The sequence below is a fragment of the Eschrichtius robustus genome, chromosome 21 (assembly GCF_028021215.1).
Source record: "Eschrichtius robustus isolate mEscRob2 chromosome 21, mEscRob2.pri, whole genome shotgun sequence".
Classification (NCBI taxonomy): domain Eukaryota; kingdom Metazoa; phylum Chordata; class Mammalia; order Artiodactyla; family Eschrichtiidae; genus Eschrichtius; species Eschrichtius robustus.
In genome coordinates this window covers 20,689,839-20,712,258 of record NC_090844.1, presented here as the reverse complement: position 1 = coordinate 20,712,258, position 22,420 = coordinate 20,689,839, and the positions used below count along the sequence as shown (strand labels likewise).

General features: G+C 35.6%; 1 protein-coding gene across 3 annotated transcripts in view; it reads right to left on the bottom strand.

Annotated features, from left to right (window-relative positions):
• Positions 1-22,420, bottom strand: part of SGCZ (sarcoglycan zeta) — a 312,358-nt gene that overhangs the window by 80,608 nt on the left and 209,330 nt on the right. For all 3 annotated transcript variants that reach the window (XM_068532068.1, XM_068532071.1, XM_068532069.1), the window contains one exon: positions 18,437-18,524. In XM_068532068.1, the coding sequence (XP_068388169.1) occupies positions 18,437-18,524 (88 nt within the window). The remainder of the gene's footprint in view (positions 1-18,436; positions 18,525-22,420) is intronic.

Here is a 22,420-nt window from a genome sequence, read left to right as displayed (position 1 = left end):
CTCCCTCTTGAGCCTCCCTCCCACCCTCCCGATCCCACCCCTCTAGGTGGTCACAAAGCACCGAGCTGATCTCCCTGTGCTATGCAGCTGCTTCCCGCTAGCTAGCTGTTTTACACTTGGTAGTGTATATATGTCAATCTTAAGACTGAAAATGAAATGATACTAAGCTCACTTTCACTCAATAAGGAGGACTCAGTTATTTCAATACAATTAATAAGGATCTTGGCAGCAAATGCCACTTTATTATACACTTGCTGATACCTGAGAAAGAACTGTGGTTAGATTTGTACCACAGACTTTATCAAAAGTTTCCTAAAGTGATTTAACACGACTTGTGTGACCTTGTTAACTTGATAGGACACAGACAATCTATTCCTGGGTGGCTGTATCATTCTGCATCTCCAGCATCAGAGTGTACGTGTTCCAGGAGCTCTGCATTCATTCCAGCACTTGGTACTGTCAGCATCTTTTATTTCAGTAATTGCAATTATCATGGTTTATGATTCCTCAGAGCTTTTAACATGAAAATATGTATGATTAATAGGAAATATGTATGCTTAATGTCTCAGTGTATAACATTGAAGGCTTTATGCCCCAGATATATTTACCCACACTTCTCCAGTGTGGCTTAGGTTGTGGATAAATTTTGATTCCATTAAAAGTAGTTCACAAATTGGGTGAGGAATGAGCCTGCAGGTGAGGAGAGGAAGGGGAGCCAATCACAAAGACTCAAGAAGACAGAGATATGGGGAAAGGGAGCTTATTCTTTTAGAGCTGCCCGTCCCACAACCCTACCCCCAAAAACACTTGCGTGACTGGCCTGTGAATTATTTCCAGTAATATTCGTAGAATGATAAAGAATGGCAAAACAATGTAAGATTAGAAATGAGAGATTTTGTTCTAAATACTGTGACATGAGAGAAGGTGAGTTCCGAAAAGTCTGAGTTGTTAACATGCTTTAATTCCTTGGGAAGGGGTAAAGGAGGATGGAATATTAAACATACATTAGACTGATGTGTTTGTGAGCATTTAGAAAACAAAGCAGCAGGCATATGACCTCAGAATGGAAGATTCAAAACAAGCCATGCCAAAATCAATACATGAAGGGAATGTATAGGAGCAGATATTACTGATTTCAGGCAAATACAAGGCAAAATATCTAAAGATAATATTGTGGAAAGGTTGCAAGTGAATTCAAAGCTGATTAAACACTTTAACCAATGAATGTAGATTAAGGGATTGATAGTAATCTTAAGGTAGTTTTAAGACACTTTGGGAGTGTTTCCTCATTACGAGGAGGGTGTTGTCCAAAGTCCAATAAATACTTGGAAACAGAAGAATTGCTCTGGTTTATTTTTTCCCTTATTCCTATACTCAATTTTCTATTCCCATTGTACTTTATTTTTCTGATGTATGTATTATCTGATTTGGAATTTCTCCAAAATAACACATAAAAATAGAGACATAATCCAAAGTGAATCTCAAGCGAAAAAAACTAACGTAGTTGATAGACCTAGACCATTATAAGTAAGTGCCCCTGATGGTTTATCTCCCTCTATTCCATGACCGGGCAATTAGGATTGTTCTTCAGTAGTCTGGGTTTGGCTGTGATGTCATCTAAGGCCCCTAATGCTGAAGTAAATAATCTTCTGTGTACACACGGACCCCTAAATTTTATTTAGCTTCCTACCACCAGATGTTTTTCCGATAATTGGTCTCATAACCTTACATTTGTGAACAGTATGCCCCATTAACCACATTTCCAAAGACCAACACAAAATTGGCCAACACAAAATTGCATGTTCCATAAGTCAATTACATATGAAACTCAAATACCCCTGCAGTTCTGAGGTCCCACAAATGGAGCCTCCTTAAAAACCAAGCTTGGCTCAGTGCATAAACTGTAGACTTGTTAATTCCAGGCAAATCATATAGCTATAATGCTAATGAAATATCTAAAATATGAAGGCAGAAACCACTCTTTTGCTATTTTGTATATTCTACCTCTATCCTTTAATGAGCTCTCTAATATATCATTTTAAAAATTTCATTACAGCTTCTTAATATTAAAATTGAAACACTGAGCTATAGTCATAGCATATTTTGAATAACTCTATGTAATCATAGAATGAATAAAATGGTTATCCATCTCGTCAGTGCTTTCCTCAGTATTACAAAGTTAGAAACACTTAACAAGTTCTTGCATTATATTTGTTGAAAAAATCTATATAAGTTCCTTTTATCATTATATAAGGAGACGGACTGGCATGGGAGTGCTAAGAGGGAGGAGTCTGCCTCTTTTACGCCATTAATATTCATAGAATTACCATATTTCATCTTATCCTCTCACTCTCATGCCTAAATATTCAAGACTAGATTTATTTCTTTGACAACTAAGGGCATTATTACCAAAGACTATATTTTGAAATATATATTCTGCCTGGAAGGGGAGAAAGTTCAAAGACATTTTCCTGTCAATCAAAACACTGTTATCCACTGACAATTCTAGCTGATGAACTACCCATGGGTCTGAGAAGTAGAGGCCGACACCTTGCAGGGCTGGCCCTAGAACCATAACACAGAGCACTGTTAAGTGCAGCTGGCCTAGCAGAACTGCAATGATTGACCCCAGACTAAGGCACTGAGTGCCTGGAAGAGAAGGAGGACGGAGGCCAGCACAGGAGGGACATGACTAGCCGAACCATTCATTTCAGAAAATGGTCTAGGTCCTCCAGGAAGAAACGTTCTTGGTAATTATTTCTTTATTATGTTTTAAAATATAATACTTAGAAATAAAAAATTATGTTTTATACAACATACATATATGCTATAGAGTGTCAATAAATAAAAAGCCATGAAAATAGACAGCTAGTGGGAAGCAGCCGCATAGCACAGGGAGATCAGCTTGGTGCTTTGTGACCACCTAGTGGGGTGGGATAGGGAGGGTGGGAGGGAGATGGAAGAGGGAAGAGATATGGGGATATATGTATACGTACAGCTGATTCACTTTGTTATAAAGCAGAAACTAACACACCGTTGTAAAGCAATTATACTTCAATAAAGATGTTAAAAAAAAAATAAGCCATGATTTCACCATAAAAATAAAAACAACAGAAACATTCTTGGTATGCCTTGATTCTGCACTTCTAAATATACAAATACTTGAGAATTAAACTAAATACTTGAGACAATGCATTTTTCTCTTTTTAAGGTAATAACAAGCAGTAACTTCAAAAGGTAGCATAATGATTCAGGTTGTTAACACATGATATAAAATACTGTGATATAATGTTTCAAAACATGTACATTATTGTCTTTCCTTCAGGCATTATAATTCTCTTTATACCTGAGCTACACCAATTTAGGGTCCTAATTTATAAGAATGCCATCTTTTTCCTAATATCACAGGCATCTATTTTCGCAAACTGATTAATTAATATTAAACTAATTGGTAGTTTAATTAATATCAATGAATGAATTAATATTAATAATGAACTAAAAAGTCAACAACGTATTTAATCCTAAGTGTTGTGCTGATTCACTCTTCAAGATTTGCACAACCTATTTTACATAAAATATTCATCCTTATTAAGTTGTCCCGGACTATTACAGCATTCTCTAAGTTAAAAAAAAAAAAGGGTCAATGACAAATAACATAAATTTGGTACATGAGAATAATCTGTAACCTTCTACTTTTTGTATGTCCTACACCACATCTGCAGTCAATTAAGTGATTCCCAGGTGTTCACAGTAACTGCTTTAATGCAAGATTACATGTCACTTTAGGGGTCTTTAAATATTTATTATAAAACCCTCATCTACATTTTTCTCCATTCATTTAGGGAAGAAACATGCTGATGCTTAGTATTGACAAAAATAAGCTGATTGCACTTGATGAATTATTTTGTAGATTAGCTTTCATTAAAAAAAACTTTTTTATAAGCCAAAATTTGATGAAAGAATGAAAACATAATATGCTGATTTAGTTGTGCTTATTTGCATTCTTCATTTTAAATGAAAAATATGTACCTATAATTTGGGGCTAAGATGTCAATAATCAAATTAGATGTCATTTTTGTCAGGAGTGTGGAATATGGGGAATTTAATGGACCAGAGGATTTATCAACCAATTTCTTTCTTTAAAGGTAAAAAAATAATTTTTCACTTTTAGACTTGGAACAGCAAAGAACCATGGAGACAATCTCATATAATATTTATTTTATAGATAAGGAAAATAAAACCCAGAGGCTTGGTCAAGTGTACAGAATTATTTACAGGTAGATCTAATAAAATTTACAATTACTAACATATACATAATGCATACTATGCTCCAGGAAGTGTTCCTAGCACTTCACATATTTTCACTTATTTAATTCTCACATCTGCTGTATAAGATGAGTGCTTGTATTATCCCCATGGAAGCTTGGAGAGGATGCCCTGAGTAACTTGCATAAGGTCACAGAGTTGGAAGTGACACATCTAGGATTTAGCTGGCTCCTGAATCTATGTTATTAACTATAAAAATATAATTTCTTTCTAAAACTAGTTTCTGAGGAAATTATGATTTCTAGGTGAACATACCCTTCTACAACATTTTGATATATTACATAATTCGTATGATTATCTTCATAATAGTATTAGGGAAAATCGATATATTCCTATATGTTAAAGATAATTTTCATTGAACTTATGCTCTGATTTTTTTGGTTTCTTAAACATCTCTTAGTAATTAGTCACAATAAAAATGCCTTTCTAGCAAGCATGTTTTGTGTCTGATATGGTGAAATCTTTGGATATCTAGATTAACTTAAGTCTGTGGAACATTAAAAACATGCTCAGTGGTTTCAACAATCTAATACACACTAAATGTATATTAAATTCTTAATAGTAACAGTTCCCTTAAAATTATGTGATTTTACTCACTGCTTGCATTACTGAGTTTTTATTTTGCCATGATAGGTGGCTAGCAAAGATTTTTGGAAAAGCTTCAAGACAAATTAGTTTGTAGCATATCGCATGAAATAAAATGCTCATGTGTCAACGAAGCCTGCTGTGTGTGGTAGTAGACTTAGAAATGTTTCTTAAAGTTGTACTGGCTTTGCTTCCCAGTACTTTCCTTGTACCAGTTCTTCGGGGAGGCCTGTGTGCTGTGTGTGTGTGTGTGTGTGTGTGTGTGTGTGCGCGCACGCACGCGCGTGTGTATGTGTCTGTCTGTCTTGGATGTTGGGGGATGTACTGAGGTGGGCAGAGGCATCAACACAGTTAAGAGGCTTAGGGTTTCCAGTTTTTAATAAAGGATGTCAATTTTATCGTCGGTTCACTTTATGAAATGAAAAGAGCCAGCAACAATCACTATTTGGGCTCTCACTTCATCTGACCAATAATAAGCCTGGATGAAAGTATATGTCAATTAAGGAATATTTAGAAGACACACATATGATTTCTTGCAGATAAATCTAGATTCTCATCGTTGAATTAAGTTGAACCAGTAAACAAGTTTTATTTCTTGCCCCCTACAATGATTTTATCTAACTGCATTTTGCTGTTGTGTTCTCAGCCTTCTTTAAAGCATTCTGCCAGAGTATGAGCAGACCCAATGTTTCTTTTGATATAGAGTTGCTAAAAATAGTCTACAATATATCATCTCGTTTTCTTTCTGTTAAAGTATTGTAACTTTTGTCCAGTGTATGTGAGGAAAAATACCTGGTTTCCCATAAGATGTTTATATGTTTTCTCCTTAAATATAGTGGGATCATGTCATTAGTCACATTTCCCTTTACACCTTTACTGCTGGGAAGGTCAATGCAGTTTAATCAATCTCTCGATAGGATACAAATAGCTTTCCTACGGATAAACAATGTACTAATTTTAACGTAATTTTGTATGTTAGTCCATTTTTACTTATCTCCTTATAAACTTACTGTATCTCAAAAGTGATTGTTTCATCCTATAGACTGTATTATTTGTGCATATTGACCCAAAATGGTAAGAAAACAAATAAAAATATATTTGCCTTACAAAATCCTAATGTGAGGATTGTTTACCAAGCTCATCTTCTCTAAAGAAGAATAAAACAAATTTGATTTTTAAGTGTGTAGCTGATCGACAGCCCCTGGAAAAGGTAAAGGACTGGTACTGACACTTCTCTTTGGGCACATAGGCTGCTTGTATGTCCCACTCCCTGTCCGGCTCCCTCATAAATCCCCTTAAGGTGACGAAGGAAAGCGCCTCAGACTTCAGAAGAAACCATAGTTGACCCTGCTGCAGAAGCTGTCCATAACTGTTTTCATTATTATATGGTGTTTAATCCTCAAAATTTGAAATATGAAAAGAAAACTAGCACTAAATGTAAATACTTTAACTTCTTGCAAATAACATTCTTTCTTATTACATTAAGACAACCATGACTTTGGGTACTGAAGAAGTATGGAAGAAAGAAAAAATGAGGAGTTATTGATTGTAATTAAGGTTTTTATATAATTTGGTATATCACTGATTTTTGATAAATGGAATTAAGAATATCAAAAAAATAATAGCTAGCAGTTCCTAGGAGTTAATTGATTCTCCTAAATGTGTTGAGCACTCAACAAGGAAAATTATGATGACATATGAGATTCCATTTGAAGCATATGGTTGTGATTTTAAACACATTTTAAAAGTAAAATTTTAGAACAATGACATTACAATTATTTAATACACAATTAGTCTTAATGTTTTACTGGGATAATGATAGACACGGCATCGTGGAACTTATCATGTTTATGACACAGGACCACATAACAGCCATGCCAGGTTTCTCAACCATCATTGATTGTGACTGAAATTTAAATGAGGGAGGTACCAAATAAAAGGAATTAAAAACAAAAACTAGTTCTACACATTACTATTATTCCTTGTTCAACTTTTCAATTTATCTTCCTTTTACTTTTATCCTCCAGTTATAGAGTGATGACAGAAGGCATAAGAGAAGGAAAAAAAAATCTTATTACTTTTCAGCCATTGCTTTTTCAAAGATAAACAACGCTTTGTAATGGAATGTAAGAAAAAGCAACATATAATTTTCATAACTTAATCAAATTGGCTAAGAGTTACTGAAAACCTGAATTGTTTTGCTGAAATCAACATTTATGTTGTTTAAACTACTTATGAAAGTAGTTAAAGTATTTTCTATTATCGATCAATGTAATATTATTGTTAAATAAAAGATAACTCATTATCTGCATCATACTGTTGGAAAGGTTATTACATTTTTAGCAAATCTAATTACTACAGCGTTAATTATCACTATTATCAGTATTATGAACAATGTCTATATCAAAACTACATGACAATATTTCATCTGCACTTCCCTAAGGAAACTATTCTTATTCTATATATCACATTGTAGCAGTTTCCTAAGAGACTATAATAAGCTTCACAATAATGGTGCATAATTCACATATTTTATCTAAATTATTTGATGGAAATGTCCTGAAAAATATAAAATATCATACTATCAACACATATGAACATATAACACTTAATATCACACACTGCTTTTGCCACTTATATAAAAAAGGAATGTCCTGCTAGCATAGTAATTACAGATTGAAAAATAGAAAATTTGACCTGGAGAATGATTCTGAATTAAGTTCTTGTTGGTTTTCAAGGAGTCTGAACTCCTGGGATTCTGTACTTTCTTTAACCACTTCCCCCAAACAATGCGATACCTCTCTTTCAGCTTTATTCTAAGAAGAGAAATTTGTAAGAAGAATCTTGAGTTCATTGATCCTCTATGCTATGAAGGTCATAAGAAATTAGAGTCTTGGAGGAGCTTCAAGATGGCGGAAGAGTAAGACACGGAGATCACCTTCCTCTCCACAAATACATCAGAAATACATCTACATGTGGAACAGCTCCTACAGAACACCTACTGAACGCTGGCAGGAGACCTCAGACCTCCCAAAAGACAAGACACTCCCCCCGTACCTGGGTAGGGCAAAAGAAAAAAGAAAAAACAGAGACAAAGAATAGGGATGGGACCCAAACCAGTGGGAGGGAGCTGTGAAGGAGGAAAGGTATCCACGCACTAGGAAGCCCCTTCACGGGCAGAGACTGCGGGTGGCGGAGGGGGGAAGCTTCAGAGCCACGGAGGAGAGCGCAGCCACAGGGGTGCGGAGGGCAGAGCAGAGAGATTCCCGCACAGAGGAGCGGTGCCGACCAGCACTCACCAGCCCGAGAGGCTTGTCTGCTCCCCCGCCAGGGCGGGCGGGGCTGGGAGCTGAGGCTCTGGCTTCGGTCGGATCCCAGGGAGAGGACTGGGGTTGGCGGCGTGAACACAGCCTGAAGGGGCTAGTGCGCCACAGCTAGCCGGGAGGGAGTCCGGGAAAAAGTCTGCAGCTGCCGAAGAGACAAGAGACTTTTTCTTGCCTCTTTGTTTCCTGGTATGCGAGGAGAGGGGATTTGGAGCGCCGCCTAAACGAGCTCCAGAGACGGGCGCAAGCCGCGGCTATCAGCGTGGACCCCGGAGACGGGCATGAGACGCTAAGGCTGCTGCTGCTGCCATTGAGAAGCCTGTGAGCGAGCACAGGTCACTCTCCACACCTCCCCTCCTTAGAGCCTGTGCAGCCCGCCACTGCAGGGTCCCATGATCCAGGGACAACCTCCCTGGGAGAAAGCACGGCGGGCCTCAGGCTGGTGCAATGTCACGTTGGCCTCTGCCGCAGGCTCGCCCCGCATCTGTACCCCTCCGTCCCCCCGGCCTGAGTGAGCCAGAGCCCCCGAAGCAGCTGCTCCTTTAACCCCGTCCTGTCTGAGTGAAGAACAGACGCCCCCAGGCGACCTACACACAGAGGCGGGTCCAAATCCAAAGCTGAAACCTGGGAGCTGTGCGAACAAAGAAGAGAAAGGGAAATCCCTCCCAGCAGCCTCAGGAGCAGTGGATTAAATCTCCACAATCAACTTGATGTACCCTGCATCTGTGGAACACCTGAATAGACAACGAATCATCCCAAATTGAGGAGGTGGACTTTGGGAGCAAAGATATATATATATATTTTCCCTCCTTCTCTTTTTGTGAGTGTGTATGTGTATGCCTGTGTGTGTGATTTTATCTTATAGCTTTACTTCTACCATGTGTCCTAGGGTTCTATCTGTCCTTTTTTTTTTTTAATTATTTTAAAAAAATGTTTTCTTAATAATTATTTATTTTTTATTTTTTTATTTCTTTATTTTATTTCTTTTAAATTTTTTTAAAATTTTATTTATTTATTTATTTATTTATGGCTGTGTTGGGTCTTCGTTTCTGTGCGAGGGCTCTCTCTAGTTGTGGCAAGTGGGGGCCACTCTTCATCTCAGTGCGCGGGCCTCTCACTATCACGGCCTCTCTTGTTGCGGAGCACAGGCTCCAGACGTGCAGGCTCAGTACTTGTGGCTCACGGGCCCAGTTGCTCCGCGGCATGTGGGATCTTCCCAGACCAGGGCTCGAACCCGTGACCCCTGCATTGGCAGGCAGATTCTCAACCACTGCGCCACCAGGGAAGCCTTTTTTTTTTTATTTTAATAACTTTATTTTACTTTATTTTACTTCATTTTATTTTATTTTAACTTCTTTCTTTCTTTCTATTTTTTCTCGCTTTTATTCTGAGCCACGTGGAGGACAGGCTCTTGGTGCTCCAGCCAGGCATCAGGGCTGTGCCTCTGAGGTGGGAGAGCCAAGTTCAGGACACTGGTCCACAAGAGACCTCCCAGATCCACATAATATCAGATGGCGAAAATCTCCCAGAGATCTCCATCGCAACGCCAAGGCCCAGCTCCACTCAACGACCAGCAAGCTACAGTGCTGGACACCCTATGCCAAACAACTAGCAAGATAGGAACACAACCCCACCCATTAGCAGAGAGGCTGCCTAAAATCATAATAAGGCCACAGACACCCCAAAACACACCACCAGACGTGGACCTGCCCACCAGAAAGACAAGATCCAGCCTCATCCACCAGAACACAGGCACTAGTCCCCTCCACCAGGAAGCCTACACAACCCACTGAACCAACCTTAGCCACTGGGGGCAGACACCAAAAACAACAGGAACTACAAACCTGCAGGCTGCGAAAAGGAGACTGCAAACACAGTAATTTAAGGAAAATGAGAAGACAGAGAAACACACAGCAGATGAAGGAGCAAGGCAAAACCCCACCAGACCTAATAAATGAAGAGGAAATAGGCAGTCTACCTGGAAAAGAATTCAGAATAATGATAGTAGAGATAATACAAAATCTTGGAAAAAGAATAGAGAAAATACAAGAAACGTTTAACAAGGACCTAGAAGAGCTAAAGAGCAAACAAACAGTGATGAACAACACAATAAATGAAATTAAAAATTCTCTACAAGGGATAAATAGCAGAATAACTGAGGCAGAAGAACGGATAAGTGACCTGGAAGATAAAATAGTGGAAATAATTACTGCAGAGCAGAATAAAGAAAAAAGAGTGAAAAGAATTGAGGACAGTCTCAAAGACCTCTGGGACAACAATAAATGCAAGAACATTCGAATTATAGGGGTCCCAGAAGAAGAAAAGAAAAAGAAAGGGACTGAGAAAATATTTGAAGAGATTATAGTTGAAAATTTCCCTAATATGGGAAAGGAAATAGTTAATCAAGTCCAGGAAGCACAGAGAGTCCCATACAGGATAAATCCAAGGAGAAACACACCAAGAAACATACTAATCAAACTATCAAAAATTAAATACAATGAAAAAATATTAAAAGCAGCAAGGGAAAAACAACAAATAACACACAAGGGAATCCCCATAAGGTTAACAGCTGATCTTTCAGAAGAAACTGTGCAAGCCAGAAGGAAGTGGCAGGACATATTTAAAGTGATGAAGGAGAAAAACCTACAACCAAGATTACTCTACCCAGCAAGGATCTCATTCAGATTTGATGGAGAAATTAAAACCTTTACAGACAAGCAAAAGCTAAGAGAATTCAGCACCACCCAAGCAGCTTTACAACAAATGCGAAAGGAACTTCTCTAGGCAGGAAACACAAGAGAAGGAAAAGACCTACAATAATAAACCCAAAACAATTCAGAAAATGGGAATAGGAACATACATATCGATAATTACCTTAAATGTAAATGGATTAAATGCTCCAACCAAAAGACATAGACTGGCTGAATGGATACAAAAACAAGACCTGTATATATGCTGTCTACAAGAGACCCACTTCAGACCTAGGGACACATACAGACTGAAAGTAAGGGGATGGAAAAAGATATCCCATGCAAATGGAAATCAAAAGAAAGCTGGAGTAGCAATTCTCATATCAGACAAAATAGACTTTAAAATAAAGACTATTACAAGAGACAAAGAAGGACACTACATAATGATCAAGGGATCAATCCAAGAAGAAGATATAACAATTGTAAATATTTATGCACCCAACATAGGAGCACATCAATACATAAGGCAAATGCTAACAGCCATAAAAGGGGAAATCGACAGTAACACAATCATAGTAGAGGACTTTAACACCCCACTTTCACCAATGGACAGATCATCCAAAATGAAAATAAATAAGGAAACACAAGCTTTAAATGATACATTAAACAAGATGGACTTAATTGATATTTATAGGACATTCCATCCAAAAACAACAGAATACACATTCTTCTCAAGTGCTCATGGAACATTCTCCAGGATAGATCATATCGTGGGTCACAAATCAAGCCTTGGTAAATTCAAGAAAACTGAAATCGTATCAAGCATCTTTTCTGACCACAATGCTATGAGACTAGATATCAATTACAAGAAAAAAAATCTGTAAAAAATACAAACACATGGAGGCTAAACAATACGCTACTTAATAACCAATATATCACTGAAGAAATCAAAGAGGAAATCAAAAAATACCTAGAAACAAATGACAATTAAAACATGACAACCCAAAACCTATGGGATGCAGCAAAAGCAGTTCTAAGAGGGGAGTTTATAGCAATACAATCCTACCTTAAGAAACAAGAAACATCTCAAATAAACAACCTAACCTTACACCTAAAGCAACTGGAGAAAGAAGAACAAAAAACCCCGAATTTAGCAGAAGGAAAGAAATCATAAAGATCAGATCAGAAATAAATGAAAAAGAAAGGAAGGAAATGATAGCAAAGATCAATAAAACTAAAACCTGGTTCTTTGAGAAGATAAACAAAATTGATAAACCGTGAGCCAGACTCATCAAGAAGACTCAAATTAATAGAATTAGAAATGAAAAAGGAGAAGTAACAACTGACACTGCAGAAATATAAAGGATCATGAGAGATTACTACAAGCAACTCCATGCCAATAAAAGAGACAACGTGGAAGAAATGGACAAATTCTTAGAAATGCACAACCTTCCCAGACTGAACCAGGAAGAAATAGAAAATATGAACAGACCAATCACAAGCACTGAAATTGAAACTGTGATTAAAAATCTTCCAACAAACTAAAGCCCAGGACCAGATGGCTTCACAGGCGAATTCTATCAAACATTTAGAGAAGAGCTAACACCTATGCCTCTCAAACTCTTCCAAAACATAGCAGAGGGAGGAACACTCCCAAACTCATTCTCTGAGACCACCATCACCCTGATACCAAAACCAGACAAAGATGTCACAAAGAAAGAAAACTATAGGCCAATATTGCTGATGAACATAGATGCAAAAATCCTCAACAAAATACCAGCAAACAGAATCCAACAGCACATTAAAAGGATCATACACCATGATCAAGTGGGGTTTATCCCAGGAATGCAAGGATTTTTCAATATATGCAAATCAATCAACGTGATACACCATATTAACAAATTGAAGGAGAAAAACCATATGATCATCTGAATAGATGGAGAAAAAGCTTTCGAGAAAATTCAACACCCATTTATGATAAAAACCCTCCAGAAAGTAGGCATAGAGGGAACTTTCCTCAATATAATAAAGGCCATATATGACAAACCCACAGCCAACATTGTCCTCAATGGTGAAAAACTGAAGCCATTTCCACTAAGATCAGGAACAAGACAAGGTTGCCCACTCTCACCACTATTATTCAACATAGTTTGGGAAGTTTTAGCCATAGCAATCTGAGAAGAAAAAGAAATATAAGGAATCCAAATCGGAAAAGAAGAAATAAAGCTGTCACTGTTTGCAGATGACATGATACTATACATAGCGAATCCTAAAGATGCTACCAGAAAATCCTAAAGATGCTAGAGATAATCAATGAATTTGGTAAAGTAGCAGGATACCAAATTAATGCACAGAAATCTTTTGCATTCCTATACACTAATGATGAAAAATCTGAAAGTGAAATTAAGGAAACACTCCCATTTACCACTGCAACAAAAAGAATAAAATATATAGGAATAAACCTACCTAAGGAGACAAAAAACCTCTATGCAGAAAATTATAAGACACTGATGAAAGAAATTAAAGACGATACAAATAGATGGAGAGATTATACCATGTTCTTGGATTGGAAGAATCAACATTGTGAAAATGACTCTACTATCCAAAGCAATCTACAGATTCAATGCAATCCCTATCAAACTACCACTGGCATTTTTCACAGAACTAGAACAAAAAATTTCACAACTTGTATGGAAACACAAAAGACCCCGAATAGCCAAAGCAATCTTGAGAAAGAAAAATGGAGCTGGAGGAATCAGGCTCCCTGACTTCAGATTATACTACAAAGCTACAGTAATCAAGACAGTATGGTACTGGCATAAAAACAGAAATATAGATCAATGGAACAGGATAGAAAGCCCAGAGATAAACCCATGCACATATGGTCGCTTTATTTTTGATACAGGAGGCAAGAATATACAATGGAGAAAAGACAGCCTCTTCAATAAGTGGTGCTGGGAAAACTGGACAGGTACATGTAGAAGTATGAAATTAGAACACTCCCTAACACCATACACAAAAATAAACTCAAAATGGATTAAAGACCTAAATGTAAGGCCAGACACTATCAAACTCTTAGAGGAAAACATAGGCAGAACACTCTATGACATAAATCACAGCAAGATCCTTATTGATCCACCTCCTAGAGAAATGGAAATAACAACAAAAATAAACAAATGGGACCTAATGAAACTTAAAAGCTTTTGCACAGCAAAGGAAACCATAAACAAAACGAAAAGACAACCCTCAGAATGGGAGAAAATATTTGCAAATGAAGCAACTGACAAAGGATTAATCTGCAAAATTTACAAGCAGCTCATGCAGCTCAATATCAAAAAAACAAACAACCCAATCCAAAAATGGGCAGAAGACCTAAACAGACATTTCTCCAAAGAAGATATACAGATTGCCAACAAACACATGAAAGGATGCTCAACATCACTAATCATTAGAGAAATGTAAATCAATACTACAATGAGGGATCACCTCATACCGGTCAGAATGGTCATCGTCAAAAAATCTACAAACAATAAATGCTGGAGAGGGTGTGGAGAAAAGGGAACCCTCTTGCACTGTTGGTAGGAATGTAAATTGATACAGCCACTATGGAGGTTCCTTAAAAAACTAAAAATAGACCTACCATATGACCCAGCAATCCCACTACTGGGCAAATACCCTAAGAAAACCATCATTCAAAAAGAGTCATGTACCAAAATGTTCATTGCAGCTCTATTTACAGTAGACAGGACATGGAAGCAACCTAAGTGTCCATCAATAGATGAATGGATAAAGAAGATGTGGCACATGTATACAATGGAATATTACTCAGCCATAAAAAGAAACAAAATTGAGTTATTTGTAGTGAGGTGGATGGACCTAGAGTCTGTCATACAGAGTGAAGTAAGTCAGAAAGAGAAAAACAAATACTGTACGCTAACACATATATATGGAATCTAAGAAAAAAAAAAAACAACGTTCATGAAGAACCTAGGGGCAAGCTGGGAATAAAGACACAGACCTACTACAGAATGGAGTTGAGGATATGGGGAGGGTGAATGGTAAGGTGGGACAAAGTGAGAGAGTGGCATGGACATATATACACTACGAAACGTAAAATTGATAGCTAGTGGGAAGCAGCCTCATAGCACAGGGAGATCAGCTAGGTGCTTTGTGACCACCTAGAGGGGTGGGATAGGAAGGGTGGGAGGGAGGGAGACGCAAGAGGGAAGAGATATGGGAACATATGTATATGTATACGTGATTCACTTTGTTATAAAGCAGAAACTAACACACCATTTTAAAGCAATTATGCTCCAATAAAGATGTTAAAAATAAATAAATAAAATATAAAACAAATGAGACCCCCCCCCCCCAAAAAAAAAGAAATTAGAGTCTTAAATTTCATGGAGAGATTCTGATATTATCAGAAATTTACGTAAAGCCTGGAACTTTAAGCATACAACAATATTTGTCATTTTTTAAATTTACCCAAATTCTAAAAATGTTTAGTTTTAGTTTTGATTATGTCTGAGCTGGCATATATATAAAATATTTTCTTTGCCTTTAGTGGATTATAAATAATCTGGTTTCATATACTGAGAGTGAGTTTGGATTAGAATTAACACACCAGTCTGCCTAAGCCATGGACTACACATATCCCTGAGAATTGGATCAGTAGGAAGGTAAGCTTGTAAACAAAAATAGAAGGGCAGAGTACAAGGGGAGTGGATATTTGCTTGGCTGAACAATCTTATATGTATTTTTGAGAAAAACGTTACACGTAGCTACTGATAAGGGAAATTTTCTTTTCCCATTTACAATGAAAATAAAACGTGGAAAAATATTCAAAGTCTGTCACATTGGTAGAATTGACTATACTTTCCTAATAGTGATTGATAGATTTAGGGTAGAAATTAGAATTTTTTTACCTAGACAGTGAAGAATAACTGAATTCAATTTCCATAAATATTAGTCTATTTTGCAGTAGTATATTTTTTTAAATATTGCAAAGTAATGTCATGCCTAAAGTATAATCAAGACCGTGTCCCTAAACAAAAACTGAAAGAATGAAAAAAAGGAAATAGGAAAAGAGGCTTAAAACAGTTACTTTATGTCAATATAATTAAAAATGAATCCTGACTGAATACATAGCTTGAATTCATCCATTTATCTCTTCAAATTCTACCTAAAGATAATTTTATCATGACATGATTTAAACATTATCCACATATCAGGCACACTTTCTGTGATGTGTTTTGTAGTATATCTTTGCAACAGTATTATAATCCAGCATGTATTCCTCAACTACTATCCCAGAGACACATTGGCTAGAAAAGGAACATGAAATCTTTCACATGATAGCAATGTATTTGTAACTTAAGTGATACCAAAAATTACAATCACCATCATCCAAATAATAACCAATTTGAGATTTAATTGCCTAAGATTTGCAGACACTGAAATTGCCCCAATTCTTATGTATGATTCTAAATAAATGTCCGTATCTCTATTTTAGAGATGAGAAAAGTGAGTCTCCAAGAGATAATTATTGTTTTGGAGTCCCATATCGTTTGACTCCAAAAGTGAATACATTATCCCTGCCCTACTCCCCTTTATCTACTTCTTCCTTTGTTCTCTGTATGTTTGTTGAAAAATACAAAGCAGTGAAAAGATGGAGGTCACGAACAGTACACTCAGAGGACCAGGATATTAAATAGTTTTCAGCTTAAGCCTCACTGCAATGAGTATGTTTCCATCCACAGAAATAAGCTGCTGCATCATTAAATAGATTTGCTTCATTTAAAACTAAGCTTAATCTTTCTCCCTAACCTACCACCCTTTCTGTTTCTCGTCATTCTTCTCTCTTTCTTTTCGTGTAATTGGCAAATATTGATTCTACGTTAAAATCAACTTGGAACAGTGGTTGAAAACACAAGCACAGTACTATTATTCTTTATATTTACTGCAGGAAAGCAGGTAGCAAAATGTAAATGGTATTTGATTATCCTTCATAAAATCAAACAGCCGCTTTGCTCTATAGGTAGTACAGTAGTTATGTAGTGATTGCATGTGACAGTGGACATTGGTATATGGTCTTTGTGTGTTTAATTTACAGGTTGGCATTTCCACTATGGACGTTTGTTTTTTTTTTAACCAAGAAAAGAATGCAGAATAAAGTTCTATCTAGCTAAAGAGTTCTCAACATTAAAAAAATTATGATATGGAAAATCTGCCCAGTTTAGGTCTGTTTCTGCAGTTCCAACATAGTAATAGCAAATTGGCATGGACATTTAAATTAAGCGCCTGGTGCTTCTGAATCAGTTCTGTGTCCATAGACATATTTCTTCTCTCTAATTTTTAATCCATTTGTCTATAGCCCCCCCTTGTAATTGATAGCATGTCACAAAATACTATCAAAGGTAGCAATTGATAGATATCTACTGACCAACTTTTATAATGTAAAGAAAATGCAAAATAAAATTTAATTATTATAAATAAAATGCAATTCTATTTTTTCAAAATACACATATGACACAATATAAGTTTCACTTTTGGCTTCATTAAAGCGAGTAACATCAAAAAGTGTTTCATATACCTAGAAATAAGTGGACACAATCAAGTTCATGTTTATAAATCTCACATTTCATGTCATACTCTTTTGTAATTTAATTAGAAATACTGGAAACATACATTTGCAGTAGATGATTAATTTCTCAAGATAAGGATAACTCAGCCCTCAAAATTGCAATTTACTCTTTATAATATACTATAATACATACACAATATCAGTAAGTATTAGGTAATTTTCCCACAGAAAAATACAGTATTTCAAAAATATTTTAGCAATTACACACAAATCAAGTCTTTGTAGCATTTTACATAATTACAATTGACTTTTAATTTCCCTTTTTTCTTATAAAAATTAAGTCAAATAATAATGCCACTAACGAATCTCTAAATTAATTTTTTGACAATATGAGAAAACATTAGTAATATTTTATCATAAATTTATATTTACAACTTCTACACCCTATAAACCTTAAGATATATATAATTTCAACATCAAATTTATAAGTAATTGATCAATGTTACGATTTTTTATATTCAATTACTGTATTATTTTTTCTAATTTTATAAGCAGATAATAATTAGTAAATTATTTGTTTAGAACAAAGGATACATAGGTGTTACATCTCATGTTTGTTTTAGCCTATTTACTATAATTTAACATATACTAGGGAGATATTGTTAGGAAAGTGGTACATTTCATAATTCAAGAGTAATAACAGCAAAATGTATGTAATTCAGTCTCACAATAACACAGTGACAAGAGTAACAATGACCATAATTAGCCTATGACAAATCAAATCATGTGCAAGCTAACTGGGCTGGAATAGGATGCCTAAATATATATTAGAGAAATAATATACTTTTGCGTTTCCCAATTTAAACAACCACAGATTTTTAAATGGAGTAAGATGGTATAAGCAATCTTTACCCCAAAGCACTCACCTACTGTCAGCTGTCCCGTTAACTGCCCCATGTGATTTCTTGCATTCACTGTTACATTCCTGTCAGACTGTAAGACCAGTGGACTATCCTGGGAAACATGTATAAAATAAAGAAATCAAATAAAAAATAGAAATATAGTCAAAATTTGATATATAAATTTATACTGCACTTGCTTGGGTATTATCAAAATTCTATTTCTTTGTTTTCTATTAGGCAGTTATTTTCACATTCCAAACACTGGTTGAACAACATAAAAAATATGGGTGCCTCATAATAACTATTTGACATACTAGGGATGTTTCCATTTTGGTAAATAGGAATTAACTACCCGATGCAAACATTTCCAACTCTACTGATTATTGCACATCACAGCTGTAGTAACCTCTCTCCTTGTCCCCCCTCCCAGTGGCATAGATGCCTGCCTTTGGAGATATTTTAGACCCTATACAAATGGGGGAGTCACTTTTAAGCTGAACTTGCAGCTTTCAGATCTCAGCTTAAGTGTTACTTCCTTGAAAGTGCCTCACCTGATCACTGTAACTACAGATTCATTCAATCCCCAAACTCCCAATCTCCATTAATTTTGTTCAAAGCACTATCACATGACAAATTTATTTTGTTAATGTATGTGTTTACTTGTTTTTTATTTGTTTCTGTCACAAGAGGAAATGTCCATGGGACAGGGACCATGGCAGTCACGTGTACACAATTTTATTCCCACTACTTAGCATACTGCTGAAGGAAAGCATTTATTAAGTGTTTATTGAATGGACAAATAAATCGTCATAATAAAATTGATATTACTTTATGTATCTAGCTCATGAAGAAATGCTTTGTAAATCATAGGATGATTTAAGAAAGGAGGTATATAGAATAAAAGAGTATAACATATTTTAGTATAAATAACCTTGGTTAGATGTTTACTTTTATCACTGATTTAGCACTTAAGAGTAAAGTATTCTACTGAAGGACAATATCACTGCCTTAGGAACCTATGTATTAGGTACTGCCACTACCTGCCTCAAGCAAGTAACTTACAACTGGCTACATTCTCATTTTTGTTATCTAAAACAAGCATGGTGATCATTTACAAACTGTCCATTCATTCAACAAAAGTATTCTGAGAATCATGAATATATTGAGTGCTCACTCTGTATGACGTACAGGCTTGGAACATTTCAGGGATCAAAACATAAAACAATACCTGTCCTCGTGGAGCTTGTAATCTAGATATTGAAATTCTATGAAAATCTCTCCCAATACCATCCTCAACCTGTAGGTGCTTTGTCACTTCTATGTCAATGTAAATACACAAGTGCTTTCATACAATGAGCCATATAAAAACTCTTTCGAGGAAAGAATTTGAAATTTGTGATTTGGATATACATAATAAAGATTTTATAGGTTTTTTCCCTAAAGCTATTTTGCCCCTTCTGACTATATGTAAAGCACTGAGCAAAGATACACACACACACACACACATATACACAAACAAATGTTCCTCTAAAAGTGGGGTTTGCTAGTATGTCTAAACTAAGGCTAAATTTTTTAAAGTAATTTTCTGCATTTTCAAGAATAGATTTATTCTCTGGAGACACAGCTGTACAAAACCACGCTAATTTCATTCTGTCTCTTATCACAATTCATTTATTTTTGCAACAAATCAAAAGTATTATACCTGCAGTTAAAAAAAATCTAGTCCTTTTTGCATAGGTATTTCTAGGCTGCAGACATTCATTTTTGAAAATATATGAAATATATTTAGTTAATTCCCTCATTCCTTTCAAAGGGCATATTCAAATTCTGTTTACAATATGGATTGTGAAGTAAGGACTATTTGCAAATAATTACAGTATACCCAGTAAGTATACTGCACAAAAAGAATGGCTAATTAAAGCACAAAAATATTTTATTTTAAATTGGCAAAATTAAATACATGTTGCCCCTGTATTTAAAAAAGGAGCTTTGAATTAAATAAAATTAATTTGAATGTTAAGAAAGAGCAGAAGCCCATAAAGCACCTCGTGGTTCAAAACACTATAAAAATATGTTGGTTGAATTTTCATTCATATATTTCAATATTTTTATGATATAACATATATGACTGTTTAGATTTTAAAAAATTGATGACACTATATGCTCATATTTGAATTACTAAACATAAGTTTTTGTGAACTGTAGCATAAAAAAGCATAACCATTAGAACGTACACTATAAGAACTATGTAAGTATATTAAAATAAGTATTACTTTATTAAATATTTTAAGATGAGAGAAAAGTCCATTTTAAAAAGGCAATAAGTATTTAATTTGATTTACTAGAGAAAGACCTCTGGGATAGAGTTGAAAGTTTAATCATTATGTCTCTTTGTTTACAACATATCTACCTTCTTTCTCTTACTCTAACCAGAGAGATCCTATTGAGGTTCTATCCCTGGCATTCTTTCCTTTTCATTACATGATTCCACCAAACTTCCCCTCTGAATTAAATTTTTGTATCTAGATTAAAATTCTACTATGGTAAAAACAGCAATCATTTTACTGACTAAAGCTATAAACATATAGCTATCAGAGGTCACAGACAATTCTTCACACTGTATTCAGGTGACATCAGTATGTTATACTGATTTATTAAAATGTGATCACGTGAACTGAATCAAAATCGAGTAACTGTTGTTGGTAAACAAAATGCAATGCATGTAACAGCACTGTTTTCATTGACGAATCACACTGTCGTTTCTGCATTATATTGATATATCACCCCGATGACATTCTTGGGGATTAGAACCATGGCTTATGCATTTTAGGTCCACAGCATGACCTTTTACACAATATACACTCGTATATTAATTATAACATGATAAATTAAAATATACATATGTGATAAAAATATATATGATAAGGCTAAGAGCAACTCTTTCAATCAATCCTAAACAATTTATAAATCTTATCGCAAACACATTCTTAGGTGAAAATCAGTACCAAGAAATTACCTCTTCCCAAAAAATTGATGTTTAAGAAGGTTTCATATCTTCTTTCTTGTGTTCATTTCTCCAAAGGTCTCCATATAAGAAAATAACTTCCACTAATAAATCATTGGTTTTCACTCTTTTTTAAAAATATTCCCTCTTCATGTTTCTTTACATTATAATTCTGTGCTCCAAAACTTTGAAAGCTAGGGTCAAGTTTCAGATATTAAAATAAACATATCAATACTCCTTATGGTTTATTCTTGCTGAGAACATGAAGGGGAGAAAAGTTATCTGGTAGTATTAACTCTCAAATAGAAATAAGATATGTAAGTCTATAAGGGTAAGTAAGTAGGTGCTATATTATTCTGTACAATATATTAGTATACATATCTCTTTTGGAGAAAGAAAAATTTCTTCTTTGAATTCAAATATTTTTCCTCCAAAACCAAGAAATCTCCTGTAGCAGGTATTTCATAGTTTTCTGGAGCTGACCTGCATCTTGGCTGTGACTCAAGGAAATATATTTGCCTTCTTACGCTTCTCTTGAGACAAAGCAGGTAGGCAATCCAGGGAGAAAGGCAATGGTACCATTAAGGGGGCCTGAGAGCCCTCTCTTACAACTCTTTTATGCTCACATTCTTTATGCCAAGGGCCTGCTTGTCACCTTGTTAATGGTTATAGAAAAATAATGCACTGTGTCCTCATTTCAATGTTGTTGATAGGCTATGCAAGTGACCGAGGGAAAAAAAAGATCCTCCTCTTCTTATTTCTATTATGTTCACCTTTGTTTATCATAAATATTTACTAAGGGAAAAAAGATCCTTTTCTTCTTATTTCTATTGTGTTCACCTTTGTTTATCACAAATATTTACTAAGGGCCTATGATGTGTCCAGCTCTTTGCTGGGTATGAAACAGAAAAAGGGTAGACAAACTTTCTTCTCTTATGGAGTTCATTATCTAGTAAACCAGACAAACAATAAGCCAGGTAAATAAAAAAAGAGAGAGTGAATGT